The 16,596-nt window shown below is 39.6% G+C and overlaps 1 protein-coding gene across 2 annotated transcripts in view; it reads left to right on the top strand.

The window, feature by feature from the left end:
- Positions 1-16,596, top strand: part of Tmem232 (transmembrane protein 232) — a 277,122-nt gene that overhangs the window by 45,098 nt on the left and 215,428 nt on the right. For both annotated transcript variants that reach the window (XM_085695856.2, XM_048442107.3), the window contains exons 3-7: positions 7,836-7,947; positions 8,306-8,411; positions 9,511-9,668; positions 14,047-14,146; positions 15,815-15,972. In XM_085695856.2, the coding sequence (XP_085551982.2) occupies positions 7,836-7,947; positions 8,306-8,411; positions 9,511-9,668; positions 14,047-14,146; positions 15,815-15,972 (634 nt within the window). The remainder of the gene's footprint in view (positions 1-7,835; positions 7,948-8,305; positions 8,412-9,510; positions 9,669-14,046; positions 14,147-15,814; positions 15,973-16,596) is intronic.

The following is a 16,596-nucleotide window of genomic DNA, read 5'->3' as shown; positions in this document are numbered from 1 at the left end:
TAACTTATTTATTTATTTAATTAATACATTGACTAACTAATTAACTTTTTTTTTTTTTTTTGGTTTTTTGAGGCAGGGTTTCACTGTGTTGTGTAGCCCTGGCTGTCTTTAAACTCTCTCTGTAGACCAGGCTAGCCTCGAATTCATTCACAGAGCTTGTCCTGCCTCTGCCTCCTGAGTGTTGGGATTAAAGGCATGCACCACCACTGCCTGGCTGAGTTGCGGCTCATTTTAAATATAAATATATATATATATTACTTTGAAACATTTGCACTCCAGTGTGATATTTAAACCTTCCTTTTCTTTTTATAAGACAATGTATATTCTGTACATTTTAATCAGCATATATAAAGTAAACACCAGATGTTCATTAGGCAAATTTATATATGTTGATCTACATTTAATTAATGACAATGGATAATATATATTAATGACATACACATACATACATACATAACAATATAGAGAAACTCAAGCTACAGCATGAATATCAGATAGCTGCATCAATATTAAAACATGGAGCATATTCCTGTGATCTCACAGCTAGACCTTAGGTGAGTTCTCAGGGCTTTGTAATTACAGATTTCCAAGGACATTCTCCTCGTCTCCGCTGCTGCCATCACTTGTCCCTTCACGTTGGTCTCGTCTAACTCCTGTCATTGTGCCCAGCCTCCCACTGGTCCCTGTTTCTACACTCGCCCCCTTGTTCTCTGAGCAGCAGCCCCAGAGTTCCTTTTAGGCAAGCAAATGTCATCTTTTCGTGCTCTAATTTAAATGCCGCACTCCCTTCCAATCACATCAGAAATAAAATTCTAACACTACCTCGCAATCTAAACACCTCCCAAGATTCCAGGCTACCTTCTGTCTAAGAGAAAATTCTTAAACAGTAAAGGAAAAACACAATCGTGTACACATCGGAAAGTCTTATGTGTGTCCACACTCAGTATAGCAGTGAAAAATGTTACATACCTGCAAAGAGCGTGTAAATATTTAGTTTGTATGTTCCCCTCCGTAGTTTTTTTTAGAAGAAGGATTGGTTTATTTATCAGAGCATCCGTATTTTATTTGTTCTCATTTTTATTAGCTCTTTGAGAATTTCATACACTGTGCTTCGATCATATTCACCCCTCCTCTAATTCCCCGCGACCAGTCCTTCTCACTACCCACCCAATTTTGTGCTCTCTCTCTTTCTCCAGGCTCATTAGATCCCATTGGTGCTGCCCATCTGTTCTTGGTTGTGTGGTCTTCCACTGGAGCACAGGCAGCCTGTCAGGGGCTGCACTCAGAGAAAACCGACTTTCCCTCTTCCGGCAGCCACCCTTTAACAAGGCATGCCCACGCCTCTTCTCCGAGCTGGGATTTGGCTTAGTTTGAGTTTGCACGGGTCCTGTGTGTGTTGTCACTATCATTGTGAGCCCATCTGTTTAACTGTCTTGCTCTGTCCAGAAAACATTGTTCCTCTGCAGTCACCCACTACCCCGACCCCCTCTTACACAGTGATCCCTGAGCCTTTGGTGGGATTGTGATACAGATGTCTCATTAAGGGTTGAACACTCTGCAGTCATTTATTCCCTGCACCTTGATGGGTCGTGGGACTTTGTATTCATCACCATCTACTGCTAAAAGAAGCCTTTCTAATGATGGCTGAGAAAACAAATGCATTATCATGTAGGTTTAGCAGTACAGCATCAGTTGGCTTAATATCATAACTACTTAGTAGAATAAGATCTGTAACATCGCCCCTAGGTCCTATGGCCTGTCTAGCTACATGCCCTTGACCCAACAATAGTGTAAGATCTGGTTTTTCTTTTATGGATCAGTGATTAAATCTGATCAGGAAGTGGTTGACTTCTCCGTTGATGTTCATGCAACTATTGTACCAGGGGGCGTGTCTTGCCAGGACATCCTTCTTACAGCTTGATGGGTTCACAGTTGGGTAAGAGTCGTGGTGACCTCTCCTCTCCAGGAGCCTGCAGTGCACCTGCCAGCACTGTGAAAGCTCGCCAAGAGGGATAAAACTTCCAGGCGAGCACCAGCTTGGGTTCTCCATGTTCTGTGACTCCGGCACACGGTGCTTTCAGTAACGGTGCTTGACAGACTTTTTTCTTTTTCTTTCTTTTTGATGATTAAATTAGTTCTTGATAATTTCTTACATGTATATAGTGCATTCTGGTTTCTCTCCCCGCAAAGCCTTCTCTTATCCCCCTCTCATCCCCACAACCTCCACCCTGTCCTTTTCCCAGATTCATGGTTTCTGGTTTTGTTGTGTGACAATTTGATTGAAATTATCCACTGGAGCTTGGTGGAATCACTAGTCAATACTCAATTGCATACAATGACTCTTCTTTGCCCTGAATCTATCCATAGAAAATAGGTTAGCTGCAAAGGATAGCCCTCTTCCTCCTAACATCTAGGCTGCTTCCAATTCCTGGCTATTATGAAAAGATCGTCAGTGAACACGGAAGAGGAAGTATCTCTGTAGTTGGATGTAAAGTCCTTTGGGTATATGCTCAAGAGTGGTGTAGCTGGATCTTGAGGTAGATCCATTGAATTGCTACACTGATTTCTACCATGGCTATACAGTTTACACACTCATTGTTCATGAAAAGTGTTTCTCTTTCCCCACATCAACACCAGTGTTAGCTCTCATTTTTTCTTTTTAAAAATTGTTTATTTTTTATTTTGACCGTTCTGACTGGGGTAAGATGAACTCTCACAGGAATTCTAATTTACATTTTCTTGAAGGCTAAGGATATTGACCATTTCTTAGTTTGTCAGCTATTTGTCTTTCATTGTTTGAGAACTTTCTTAGTCTTGCACTCGCCTTTTAAAACTGGGTTATTTGTTGAATAGATAGTACGTGTTTTATCTCTTTGTATATTTTAGATAACTGTCTATTGGAGGTGTTAGGATCTTTTCTCATTCTGTGCTCTGCTGCTTTGCCGGAACAATAGTGTCCTTTCCCGTGCAGAAGCCTGTCAGCTTCATGAGGCCCCATTTATTAATTGGTTTTAGCACTTGCGCTGTTGGCGGTCTGTTCAGAAAGTCCTTGCCTGTGCCAAGGCTGTTACTCACTTTCACTTCTATCAGGTTCAGAATATCTAGTTTTATGCTGAGGTCCTCAATCCATTTGGAGCTGAGTTTTGTGCAGGGTGATAAGTGTGGATCTATTTGCATTCTTCTGTGTCCAGCCATTCTATTTGTCTAATATAATTTTTTTTTGAAGATGGAGTGCAATCTTCTGTAGTATGATTTGAGATCAGGGATGGTGATACCTCCAACAATTCTTTTATTATTCAAGATTGTTTTAGCTATACTGTTTTTTTCCAGTATTTTTATATGAAGTTGAGATAGTTTTTTTCAATATCTTGAAGAACTATGTTAGAATTGCATTGAACCTGTAGATTGCTTTTTGGTAGGATGGCCATTTTCACTATATTAATTCTTCTACCGAGACCACCATCCAAAGACTTACTGAATGCCTTATCTACCATTAGGGTAGTCCACACAGTCACTTAACAGCCAGGAAAGTGTGACTGAGCGCCCCCGATCATGAACTTCATTCATCTTACTACATTCTCCATCATCCTGAAGCAGCTAGCTGGACAGAACAATGATTCCAGTACCAATCAAGTGACAGTAGCCCAGAGGGCTGGAACAGGGTTCCAGGGACAACATGTTCTCTGAATCAAAATCTAATGTATGGTATGGTTTTTCCTATAATGAGATTCACAGGTTCAGGGTAGAAAAGGGAATAGTTCCACTCACTATCACCCCTGGTAACCCCTGGAAATTTTTTTGCTTATTGTTCCTGCAATTTCAAGTTCTGTTGGCAGAGAAGTTTTAGTTCCAGAGTAGGGAGAGGTCCTGCCAGGAGCCACAATAAATATCTCATTGACATCTCTCAAGCCAGTTTGGGCTTCTGATGTCCTTAATCCAGCAGGCTAAGAAGGGAATAATAGTGTTAGGAGGCGTGGTTTTTCCAGACTACCATGGGGAAATTATATTGCTTTTCTATAATGGAGGTAGGGAAGAGTATGTCTAGAGTGCAGGATATTCTTTAGGATGTTTCTTGGTGTTGCCATGTCCTGTGATTAAAGTCTTTGTGACACCGTAATCCAGGCAGGATGGCAAATGGCACAGAGCCTTTCAGGGATGAAGGCATGGGTCAGTCCTCCAGGAGAAGAACCAAGACTTGTTGAAGGGCTTGCAGGGAGTGGAGGGGGTGCAGAACGGACAGTGAGAGTGTGAGAAGTCTGGGTAGGGAGTGTGCGCATGAGTTCTAAAGATGCTTTAAATTTATGCAAGCCAGGGAAAATGTCCTGCATTTTAATTTCTTTTAGCATTTGTGTGGCTTGGATCTAAAATGTTTAAAAGTGTTCATTTTACTATATATTTAAAGTGCTCAAGAGAGATCTGTCAGTCTTGGAATGTTTGACCGGGTTGTGTATGGGGTAAAATCAGATGATCCTAATTTTTTTCTTGAGAGCATTTAATAATCTGCTCTTCTTATTTGTTATTCTTCTGTTCAGCCTTTTTAATTCTTGATTCTATTTCCTCAGTTTTGTCAGTTTTTGTAGGTTTCTAAAGATTTATACACTTATGGTAGTTAGTTTATTGGTATTCAGTTATCATAATCTCTGGGCATTTATATTTCATAAATATTTTAATATCCTTTTTATATACTATTCTATATAAATTTATTTTATATAAAATAAAATATTATATTATATAGAATAATTTATATAAAATAAAATATTATTTTATATAGAATAAAAGTTTATAAATAAACTATTTATTTGAGTCCTTTTTTTTCTTGGCTAATCTAAGAGTTTGTTAACTGTGTTTAATTTTGCAAAATAACTCAATTTTTTCTAACTTTTGTGTTTATTTCTCTACTTGACTTATTGCCATCCTAATATTTATTATTTTCGTTTTCTGCTGAGTTTGCAGTCATTATTCTTCTATTCCTTTAGATGTAAGATTAATTAATTTCTGACTCCTCCTCCTTTCCCTTGGCTGGACTGGAACCTGCTATTATCTACCTCTGCCTTCCAAGTTGTGGAATTAAAAGCATGTGCCATCATTCTTGACTGGCTCTTTCCTATTTTTTTATGTGGGTATTTATATCTGTAAACTTTCCTTCTCATCATCTATGGAGGATTCTGAGGCCGTGGGAAGCTTTGCATAGGCAGGTTTATGTTGGCAATAAGGGAAAGGAATGCGAAGATGCAGAGCAGCCCCTGATCTTGGCGACTCCTCATGCCTCAGCTGGAAGCAGCAGTGCTGGGTGCTGGTGGGGTTGCAAATGTTAGCTTTGTCATCAACAGCACACCTATGTCCATACTTTAAAAACTAATTTCTAGTGAGAGCATAAAAGTAAGCAAAGGGCCTACTTTTGCCTTTGATGATGCCCACAGTATTTTGTGTAAGTCGGAAAATTAAATCGATTTTGGAAACTTCTGTAGATGCTCCAAGTAGATTTAAAACAATAACAAAAAACACAACACAACAAAACAAACAAAAGAAACCCCAAGAATTTAAAAACAAACCTACAGAAAGAAAAATCAAAACCCTGTGCCATCCCAGATGGCAATGAGAAAAGACCTTCAAGCCTGTCTTCACCATGTCTGATGAACAGCTCTCTCATAAACAGAAAGTAGAATGGGGACAAGAGAGTCGAACAGGGCTACTCATTCACAACAACCCTGGGGGGCTGTGTGAGTTCAAACCCTTCGGTTCTTCCCATATTGTTCCGCAGGCTCCAGTGGTCAAGGATGCACGTCCAGTCCACTCCTGTATCACTGATGCACTTTTCAGTGTCCGTACAGGGCATACTAAGGATGGTGTCAAAGAACTGGTTTGTTCATTAACTATTCTCCAAGCCAACCATATTTGGTTCCCGTTTGCAGACTGTCTCACCATTCTCTCTGCTCAGCCTGAGACTGTGTGGCATTGTCGTTATTTTTTTGCACATCTTTCTGCTAGACAGATTATAATTTATTCAGTGGCAAAATTAGTTTTTTATTCATTTTTCTATACTCTTTAGATCAATTAATTTAGTAGTTCTGAATACAGCAAACCATAAATAAACATGTTTTTATTTTTTCCAGGTCTTTCTTAGAAACACAATTCCAACAATTGTTTGCAAAAAGTACAATTCATTGAATTTACCAACTTTATAATATTTTCCCAATTTTTCTTTTTAAATTGGTGGGAGGAAGTCTCAGTATGTAGTCCTCACTGGCCTGGAAATTGCTTTGTAGCCTATTCTGGCCTCTAACTCACAATCTCCTACCTTCACCTCCATAATGCTAACATGCTTGATGTAACCTCCCTGTTGTTTGATAGCAGCACTGAGCCCACAGCCTCCTTCAATTCCCTAGAGTTCATCAGTGCTGTACTCATTGTCTTTTACATGACCTCAACTTTCCCTCCTACTTGTTTTTAAAATAATTCTTATCTTTCTGTATGAGGCCCTTCTCCTTTATAATTCTAGGTATTGATACGTAGGAGGTTTTTCTTGTCAGACTTTCTTTGGCTCACTAGCACCCACATAACGACACAGAGACTTAATTGCAAAAGCTTGGCCTTTAGCTTTAGGCTTGCTCCCAACTAGCTTAGCTTTTATAACTTAAATTACCCTGTTTCTAGTCATCTACATCCTGGCGTGTGGCTCTTTGCCTGTCCTCCTTTAGGTATGTCCCGCATCTCCCTGGTGAAATCCTGCTGCACCAGATTCTAACCCTCAGTTCCCCTCTCTGCCCGAAAGTCCCGCCTACTCTCTCCTGCCCAGCTATTGGCCATTCAGCTCTTTATCAAACCAATCAGAAGGTATCTTAGGCAGGCGAGGCAAAACACTTCTTCATACAGGGTACAAATATCCTACCATGCTGATGTGTATTGACACATCTGATTTGAGTCTTTCTCCTGCAACTGAAGTTTCTATAGCCAGATGCTTACTCTCCCATCTCCATTTGTTTGACTGCAGTCGTCTTAACACCTGTCCTATCCTGAACTTATTCTCTACCTTTATGTCAAATATGTACCCCTAGCAGATTTCATCACTTCGGTAAGTGACAGTTCTGTCCTTTCAGTGAGTCTGTTTAATCACTGTTTAATCCTTTCTTAAGCCTAGTGGATAATTCTTTGGTCAGCCCAACGTTAAGTGGTTACATTATCCAATCTATTCTCTTTACTTCCATCACTGCGGTCCTGGTCGAAACCATCATATCTCTTGTCTAACCACATGGGTGACTATCGCTGTAGATGTGCCCACTTCCTCCTCTCCAGCTCTCAGCAGATCATGAGAGCAGCCTTGGGAAGGGCCCTAAGGCCTGCCACTCTCTTGAAGAAGCCCTGTGATGGCATCTCCCTCATGCACCGTCACCGTGGTTACTCCAGCTGGTTTTGCTCCATGTACCTTTTCTCCCTTGACACTTCCCTGTAGCCACAGTTGTAACAAACACACATGGAAGGAGTGCAGAGTTAGCTTAAATGGGACCAACACTGATTGATATGAGGAGATAAATCAGCCTTCAGCATAACTGAAGCTGTGCTCAACTTTACCGGTGAAGGAAATATCCAAAAGATTGCTGGCAACCATTTCAGGATTTTTTTTTTTTTCACAAGACAAACACCTTCAGAAATGAGAATTTGTTTCTCAGTAAGTCTGGGTGATGTGCTCGGGGATCTTTGATGTTACTGATCTTGTTTTGTATGTGAAACATTATAATTAAAAAAGGTAAAGTACTTTTCCTAGAACAGCTTACCCACTAGAGGATGATTAATTAAAGTGTGAAAACAACAGCTATAATTATTGCTTTTCTGCACAGGCCATCATTTTCAATCACCAAAGAGTTCATATTGAAATTCAACCGCACACAGAATCCAGTAGAGCAGGAAGAATTGCTGGAACAAGCTAGAAGACTCCTTCTCAGGTGTAAGGTAGGGGTCGGGTTCATGGTTTCTCCACAAGTAAACTTCGTTTTGTAGTCGGTAAATGGTATGTAATTTTGTGTAATATTGAAAGAAAAAAGTAAGGATGTGGGTACAGACAGCTACTTTTGACTATAAGTAGGCAGAGTTAAAATATTAATGTCAATTAAATTTAAAGTTTTTAACCGAATAGTTTTGATGAGGAGGTTCTCCTTAAGAGAAAAATATAAAGTGTTCTCTAATTGCAGTCACAAGATATTGGTGTAGAAGAATGGCTTTCAGAGTATAAAAAAGAGGCAGTAAAGCAAACCAACAAAGGAATGCATATTTCCATTTATTGTTTTCATGATTTGCTTTTCTATCACAGAGAAAGTTGGGTCTCAAGACGCTGGGTACCGGGAAGCACGTGCATCTTCTGACTGCGTGGGCAGAGGTCATCTACCTGGCTCAGTGCAAAGGGGAGATCCAGGATGGTATGTGCGTGTGCCGACCCAATTGCGGATGCTCCCCAAGTGTTTGTAGAGTCACAAGGAGATATCTGATTTGAGAATTTGAAGTAAATTTTTAGTAAATTTGAAGTATGTTTTGTAAATTCTCTATCAGAATATCTCATGACGTATCATTATGAAAGTTTCTCGAAATTCTGAACTTATGACTTTGACTATTAAACTTTTAAATTACAAAATGGCCTTTAAAAGCTCTTTCTCAGTATAGTCTTTATATCTTTCCCCTAAAATTGGCAATTCACTTAAAAGTCACTGTACACTGTCTTTGAATAAGTCCACCAAGATCTGGCGCCTAGATAAAGGAGTTTTTGCACTTTATATTCTTACTTATGAAACACAAATCAAATGGCATTGACTTGGCTTTATTTCTTTCTGCTTTGGAACAGGACGTGTGGCTCATAACCTTTTCAGTTTTCACTCCTCACTTATACGGCTCCTTTCGAGCAACCTCTACCCAATCTAAAAAGGAAATTAAGTAGCGTTATTTTTAAGGGGATATAATTCCTTCTGTCGTTAAACTAAATGTTATGTGTACGCCTTATAAAATGAGCTTGGGGATGTTAACTGCTCAGGTCAGAGGATAGTTCCCATGTAAACGGGAATTTGCAATGCTGCCCGAGAGCTCACATAGCTCGTTTTTATGGTCCCGCATTCCGGCACTGCCACCTCCGTTGGAAGTTTACCAGATTTTGTGGGAGGGAGGTCAGTCTTGTGGTCTACCACAGCCAGCACACTCATGGGTATCTGGAAGAAGGGAAAAGGCCTAGAGGGGAAGAGGGAGGTGGGGGAGGGGCGAAGGTGGAGGATTAGATAGAGGCTGTGTTTCTTTTGGGGATTTGGCCTTGGAAATCACCCACTGCCACTTCTTCTGGGTTCTTGATTGAAGCAGTCACTAGGCCTGTTGAGGTTTGGGGTGCCTCTCCTTGGGAAGGGTGTAAAGCAGTTATGGGTGCAGCAGAACCCCAGAATCTGAAGGGCAAAGAATAAATTGTAAGATGTAAGTATAATAAACAGGAAGACACGATTAACTTTTCCGTGACAAAATTTCACGTTGTTGACACTGCAGAAGCTTTAAATATGCTCCATGCCTCCTTGGACCACGTTCCTTTTGACTATGACCAGCTTCCTGCCCTGTTTTTCCTGGCTGAATCAGTTCTATATCGACTCTGTTGTGATGCATTCATGAAGGGATTTTTATATTCCGTTGAAATAAAGCTGCTGAAGGTATGTCTTTAATTTGGGAAAGTGTTTTAATTGTTCTAAACGCAAGCAGTAGGAAACTGCAGTGCTGTCTGCATCGGGAGCAGCCAGGGCACGGGGGCATATCTGAGGATAGCATCATATCTTTGAGAGTGGCTAGTGAAGTACTGTTGACAGCAGAGCTGTAATAGTTAGAGGAAAAGAGAATTTCACAAACTGTGTAAGAATATAATTAGTTAAAAATTGTCATGTTGTTCTTCTAAGTATACATAGATTTTTAAGGGTTAAAAAGAAAAGATTTATTTACTTTTATTTTATGTATATGGGTCTTTTGCTTGTACATACATGTGTGCCTGCATATGTGTGTGTAGAGAGGAAGCTGAATGGAGGCCAGATAGCACCATGATGGCAGTGTCAACAGCAAATGGCTACATCTTGTTTTTTCATATTACATCTTCAAGAGGGGACAAATACCTTTATGAACTAGTGTATCCCAACCTAGTGTGTTAATCGTAACATACAAGGAACCAGCTAAGTCATCTCTCCAGGCCCCACGTTGGGCGCCAATTATCGGCGAATCAATCCCACACCAGTTATGTTTTAAGGGGTTATTTATTTTGGGGGGTAAAACTTACATACACCATAAACCGTCAGGAAGGGAGCCTAGTCGCTGGAGCAGGAGCTGGGAGCAGGAGCCAGGAGCAGGAGCCGGGAGCAGGAGCCGGGACCAAGCACTGGAACCAGGAAGGCCTGATCCAGATCTGCTTCTCTTCTTAAAAGAGAAATATACCACACCCCAGTGGGCTGGTATTTTAGCAGCTATTGGCTGATGGAGCGGAAGTCGCTCCCCGCTGCACTGTGGGCTCGTATTTCAGCGACTATTGGTTGAGGCAGCGGAAGTTACTCCCACAACATGTGTGTTTGTGTGTGTGTGTGTATAGACTCTAGTTGTGAGCTTCCATGTAGGTGATGGGAACTGAACCCAACTCCTCTACAAGAGCAACATAAACTCAGCCACTGAACTCTCTCTCTAGTCCCTTCTTTTAGGGATTTTTAATGCTATGTCCTTTATTTAAAACTTCTGAGAAATAACCTTGATCTTTCAATTTGAGGTGAGTGATCTTGTCAGCAGACTGTCATTCTAGAGTGACTCAGCAGAGAGCCATCACCATATGGGTTATGCTTTGTAAATCCCCTCATCAAATTCTTCCAGTGTTTGTAATAGCTACAGTTTACCTGGGAAAAATTTATTATAAAAAATAAATTTAAGAATAACTAGTGGTTTTATTGCAAATAAATTAGGTTTAAGTAATGGTTTTATTAATCCAAAAAAGGGAAGGTTAGAAAGATTTCCTTAAGGTTACAGTGCATGCAGCATGTCTATAAAACAAGTGGAACTGACTGAGCAAACTGTGTATTTTACAGCTTTGGCTATGCAGGACTATTCTTGCATCAACCCAGCATTAGGCAGCTTTGGGGAGATGACTATATTTTATCCCCATGACCCTAGTCTTGGAGCTTTCTGAAAGCTTTAGGGGTAAAAGGAAGCAGGTTAGAAAGCATACTAGAGACTGCCCAAGCAAAGACCTAATTTCTGAATAGAAGAAGAGTGTTACATGTTAATAGTTGTGTTGGCATGGTGAGATTACAATGATGTTTAAAAAGATTGTGTCATGTTTGTCAAACTGTTCTTTATGAGGCACGTATTTACAACAGAAAATATGAAAACAGATCAGAGTTTAGATGTAGATTGTTAATCCCAAAGACTTGAAACAACACTATTGCAATAAACTAGGAGGCATAAATAAAAGATATACAGATTGAGGAAGAAGACAAAAATATTTTGTATTGTAGACCATATGATTATGTAGATAGTCCCAATGAGACAGCATAACACATAAATGTTAGTATATGCAGCAAATTAATAGGACACAAGAAGCCAATCATATTCCCATGTAACAACAATGGTCATACAAAGACAAAATTAAAAATATAATACAATCACATGAAATATATATAATAGCGCACATTTTACTACTCTGCCTTCATTTCAGAAGATTGCTGTTACTACCTGCTGTTCTGACTACCTTGTTAGGACCACCTCACAATCATGTCTGCTTTCAGAGGTTGTTATAACTAACTTTTGGTGTGCTTATGTTCTGCTCCTGTAACCCCACCTACTTTGCACACCAAACTCCCCACTTGGAAACCCTCTATCCCCAAGCTATAAAAGACTTGTCTTTCTCACATCTCACATCATGGTGCTGACTTCTTGAACCTCACCTTTGGGGGAGACAGCCTGTGTACACAAATAAGAAAGGTTGCTTTAATTAATTGCTTGAATTAATTAGGTCATGATGGTTTGGGTCAGTGGTTTTTTCCTTGAATCTTTGGGATTAACAGATATACACATTATCCCGTAGCGTTACTCATTCCTCCAATTTCTTCAACGTGAATTACAGTGAACTTGCCTTCCTGAGGGGTTGTCCCTTCCTTGACCAAATGAATGGCTGTCCCAACGACATCAAATCTTAAGGGACGAGGCAGTGGCCTGTCACCACTCAGAGGCAGATTCTTTTGACTGGAAAGCAGTTTTCCTAAGTTGGTCTTCAATGCTACTGCAGTAGTATTGCCAGAAGCACTTCCTAGCTCCATCCTTTCCATTTTGTTCCCCATTTAGTGGAATAATTAAAGCCTGATTAAATAAGTAATATATGGTTCTGGAACATTGCCTCAATTTCAAATTGTGTGCACAGAGACTACAGAGAGAAAGTGTATAGTATGTAGAGGAGTCCCCAGAATCCTGGGAGATAGGGAAAGAGACAATTTTCAATAAAAAATGGCCTTTAGAGTATTAGAAATTTTTTTCCAGCTGCAGTAGTAACTAGGGACACCCTCTGGTCAGGCAACACTGACTATGAAATTAGAGTATAATACAGTATGAGTATGCTTTATTAGTTTTTTTCAGTATAGTCGTCAATCCTTTTAAAAATCCTAAGCAGTTTTCCTCCCTGACTAGCATCTTAGCTTCCATCTATATTATGGGAGCTTGTGCCTGTGAGAGTTCATTGGACATACTGCTGTATGTCACGTGACCCGTGGGAGCTTATTGAACATACTACTGGATTTCATGTGACATGTGAGAGTTCATTGGACATACTGTTGTATGCCACGTGGCCCCTAGATTTTCACTTCTTTTCCTTTAACCTTACGCTCTTAGAGTCAACTGCACAAAGAGACCATGGCGCACACTGCAGACACTTTGTTTTCATGTGTGAATCTAAAAGGCTGTGTTCGTAAATTTTAGAAGAATTTTTAAATACCAAGTGCTGTTTATCAAATTAATTTTAATAATAAAGGCTTCTGGTAAAAATAGGAGCGCTAGTTGAGATTCAGTGATTTCATGAGAGTGAAGTGGATTTTGGGAAAGGGCATTCTTGCCTCACATTCCTATTATAGCCTTTATTTTTCTTATTTCCTTAACAGTGATGGGTGAAGCATTTGAGACTTGGCCAGAATCACCTATTTTGCTGTATTTTAACGTATATCAAGTTAATATTTGGCATCACTGTTAAAGTATTTGGCTTCTCTCACATGCAAACTTGATAGTAATTGTTCCTGTTATTTTACAGGGCTCTGTGATTTAGTAACTCACACTGAATACAGTCTATTTGCTTTAAAAATTTATGTTTTTTCATATTATTATATGAAATATCATGTATAATATATTTCCACAGATAGTTCACTTTCTGTAGCTTATGTAAAACTGCCCATTTTTAGCTATAGATGCAGTTTTTTGGTCATAAGTAAGAGTTTGCAGTGTTTACTGTGTGACATGATAAAGTTTTTTTATGAGGAGATGGGGGCGGTATACTATGAAGAGCAGAATATTTCTCAGCATTCCCCAAGTTTGTATTTCAAACTGTTTCAGTGAAGAGTCATAGGAAGAAATATATAACCCACTGTGGTCTGTACATACACATTGTACGGACTCCAATATACTGCAATAAAGGGAACTGGGAAATAGATTATGATACTTTCTCTTCTCATGGATTTTATTTTTATATAAAACCCACCAAATTCATTTTCTGAGTTACTTAAGGACTATGATCTACAATTTGGAAAAACAATGTTGCTCTGAAGGATACAGAATGGATCAGCACTCAGTGCGGGCCATTCGAGAAAGGGAGGAGATGATCGATTCAAGTTCTTTTGGCTGAACCAGCATTGCAATCTTGACATAAACGTTTTAAAGTTATTTCAAAAGCACATAATATCAACTGAGTTTGAAATTGTTTTATCCAAAAGTAAATGTAATAATAAAGCGGTTCATCTTTCTCTATGGTTTTTAAGCATTTATTGGTGCGATACAAACATGTTTTTCTCTTTTCTCTCTTGACAGATTGGCTATTTGATCTTCTTACGGCTTTTTGTATTTTTCCTGCATGGCCACTTAGAAAGTTTTAAACAACATTTACTTAGGCTGCAGCCATATTTATACGGTAGAATATTTTTTATTTTATACTTATAAGTATTTTACGCTGCATTTTAAGATGACTGTCACTATAAAGAGCAGAAGCTGTTTTATGTTTCATGAAGGGTAATACTACCTGCAATGATGGCCCCTGGGCCAGGCAGTCTTTCTTTAGTGTTTGTTTTCCCTTAGACACTTAGAATTTCTTGTGGTGAGAACATTTAAAGATCCAGTATCTTCAGAATCCGAATGAACTCAGAATTCTTATGAAACTGTACTCAAGGCCCGTGCCACAGATGTCCAGCATCTAACCTCGTGTTCTTTGGCCACCACCTTGCTTTTCCCGTTCTTCTCCCCATCCTCCTCCAGCCTCCTGGGAGCAGCTGGTTTGTTTTCTTCCCAAGTGTGTGGTTATGACTGAGACTCAGTTTTCTCACTTGTGACCACAGCTGTCAAACCAAACTAGAAAGCAACGAAGATAAATTCTAAAGTGCGTCTATTGGCGCTGTAGATTCTGAACTGGAATAGGGAGAGAAGACGGTTCTGGACCATCTCAGTATGGTTGCACATATGAATATGTTAGCTGTCCATAAAGCAGAGCGGTGTCTTCTCAATTGTTTTGATTGACACTCAAAGGAAGAAATACCCTTTGCCCTGCAGTTCAACACATTATGGTCTGCATCCACTTACACCCCGGGAAGAAGGAACTGTGGAGGAGTGGATATTGAAATGGCAATGATTGCAATGGGATGTCATGTGCAAAGTGGCTAATTTTAGTTAATTGGTTCTAGCTTGCGTGTGTAGGAAAGTGTGGAGTCAGGAAGAAGTGGTGCTTTTATATTGACTAATATAGCCAGAATTTGGAAAAATGCAACAATGAACTTGACCATCACAAACAAGAGAGGAGTAGGATAGAGGTGACCGACCAACAAAGCTAAGAACACCCGAGGGTGTGCTGGGGTGTCACAACCCACACAAAAACACAGTGTTGCTCATATAGAAATATATTTAGGGCTGACCACCTGAAACTGGATAACCTACCAGGGAGCTCATCCCTGGAGAAAACTGAGTAGTAGCCATAAGTGTGCATTAACATATACCACATGCTACAAATAGTTTTATGTTATAATATGTAATATGCATAATATGTTAAAGCATAGACATGTTTTAATTAAACATTTTTAAGAATTTCGTAGACGAGAACTATACTTATACCAGTTCACCCTTTTTCTCCCCTCCAATTCTCTAGACCCCTTTTCAAATTAATGACCTCTTCTCCTTTAATTACATCTGTGTGCCTATGTATCAGTAGAGGATGCTGAACCCATTTAGTGTTGCTCATGTGTGTATGTTTTGGGCTGACCACTGGGGAAATCTCACAAAGTTCTACTCCTCAATGAGGAGATACTATAATTAATGGCTGCCGAGAGGGGGCGAATATGTTATTTAATTGTATATTGAACCATCGCACAAAACTGCTCTGAATTACAAAACCTCCGATGTGATTTATTTAAGGTGTAGTTTTCTCCCTCACCACCAGGGGACATACATACCATTAGAAATTTTAACTAGTTAGGGCAAAGTGTAGTGGCTCAGAAGTACTGATTTTGATTGCCCCTTAATTGCTAAAAGACAAACGGAACACAATGCAAGGTAGTAATAAGATATTTCTCACGAATGATTTTTCTTCCAACAGCACTTTATTTCTCTGAAGCATCCTACCATAAGTATCCAAACATCTTCTCAAATGTGCAGTTCATTCTGAAAACGTCAGAAATCATCTGTAAAAAAGAACTCCATTCTGAAACAGTTGTGGGAAATACAGGTGGCGTGAAAAGCGCAGATTCTGATTTGGTAGGTAACCAGACATGGCGGGTCTTCCCTGTCATATAGCTATAAGATAAAATTGCTATGATTATGTTCTTACTCTCATCAATCAAGCAGACACTGTTGAAGCTGAGCTCAGCTGGGTGGAGGGATGGGAAGGGGAGAGTGACTAGCATATACCTCTTTTTTTTTTTTTTTGCTTATGCACAAATCTTGGATCATAGACTGCTAGATGAGGAACGGACCGTCAACATGATCCGTTATTTCTTTGAGAGGCACAATGACATAACACCTCTTCCACATGGATCCCAATCTCAGTCACTTAACAAATAATAGCATAACTTAGATTCATAAGTTAACATTTTAGCATGTTCTATTTCATTAAGGGGAAGGATATAAAGCATAGACTGGCCATGAAACAAATGCAGTATGTCATGTTCTTCATGTTTTATGTGAAATAACATTTAATACGCCATTAAAGCCAACCAAAGGCTTCCCAAAGCCCTCAAATTGTCCAGGCATGGTGGTGCATGCCTTTAATCACAAGGGAAGCATTAACTGGCAGATCTCTGTGAGTTCAAGGCCAGCCTTGTCTAGTGAGTTTAAAGCCAGTCAAAGCTATACAGTGAGACCCTTCACCCTCCAAAAAAA

The sequence above is a fragment of the Myodes glareolus genome, chromosome 1 (assembly GCF_982192425.1).
Source record: "Myodes glareolus chromosome 1, mMyoGla1.1, whole genome shotgun sequence".
Taxonomy (NCBI): Eukaryota; Metazoa; Chordata; class Mammalia; order Rodentia; family Cricetidae; genus Myodes; species Myodes glareolus.
The sequence above is the reverse complement of the archived record's forward strand: the minus strand, read 5'-3'. Positions and strand labels throughout refer to the sequence as shown.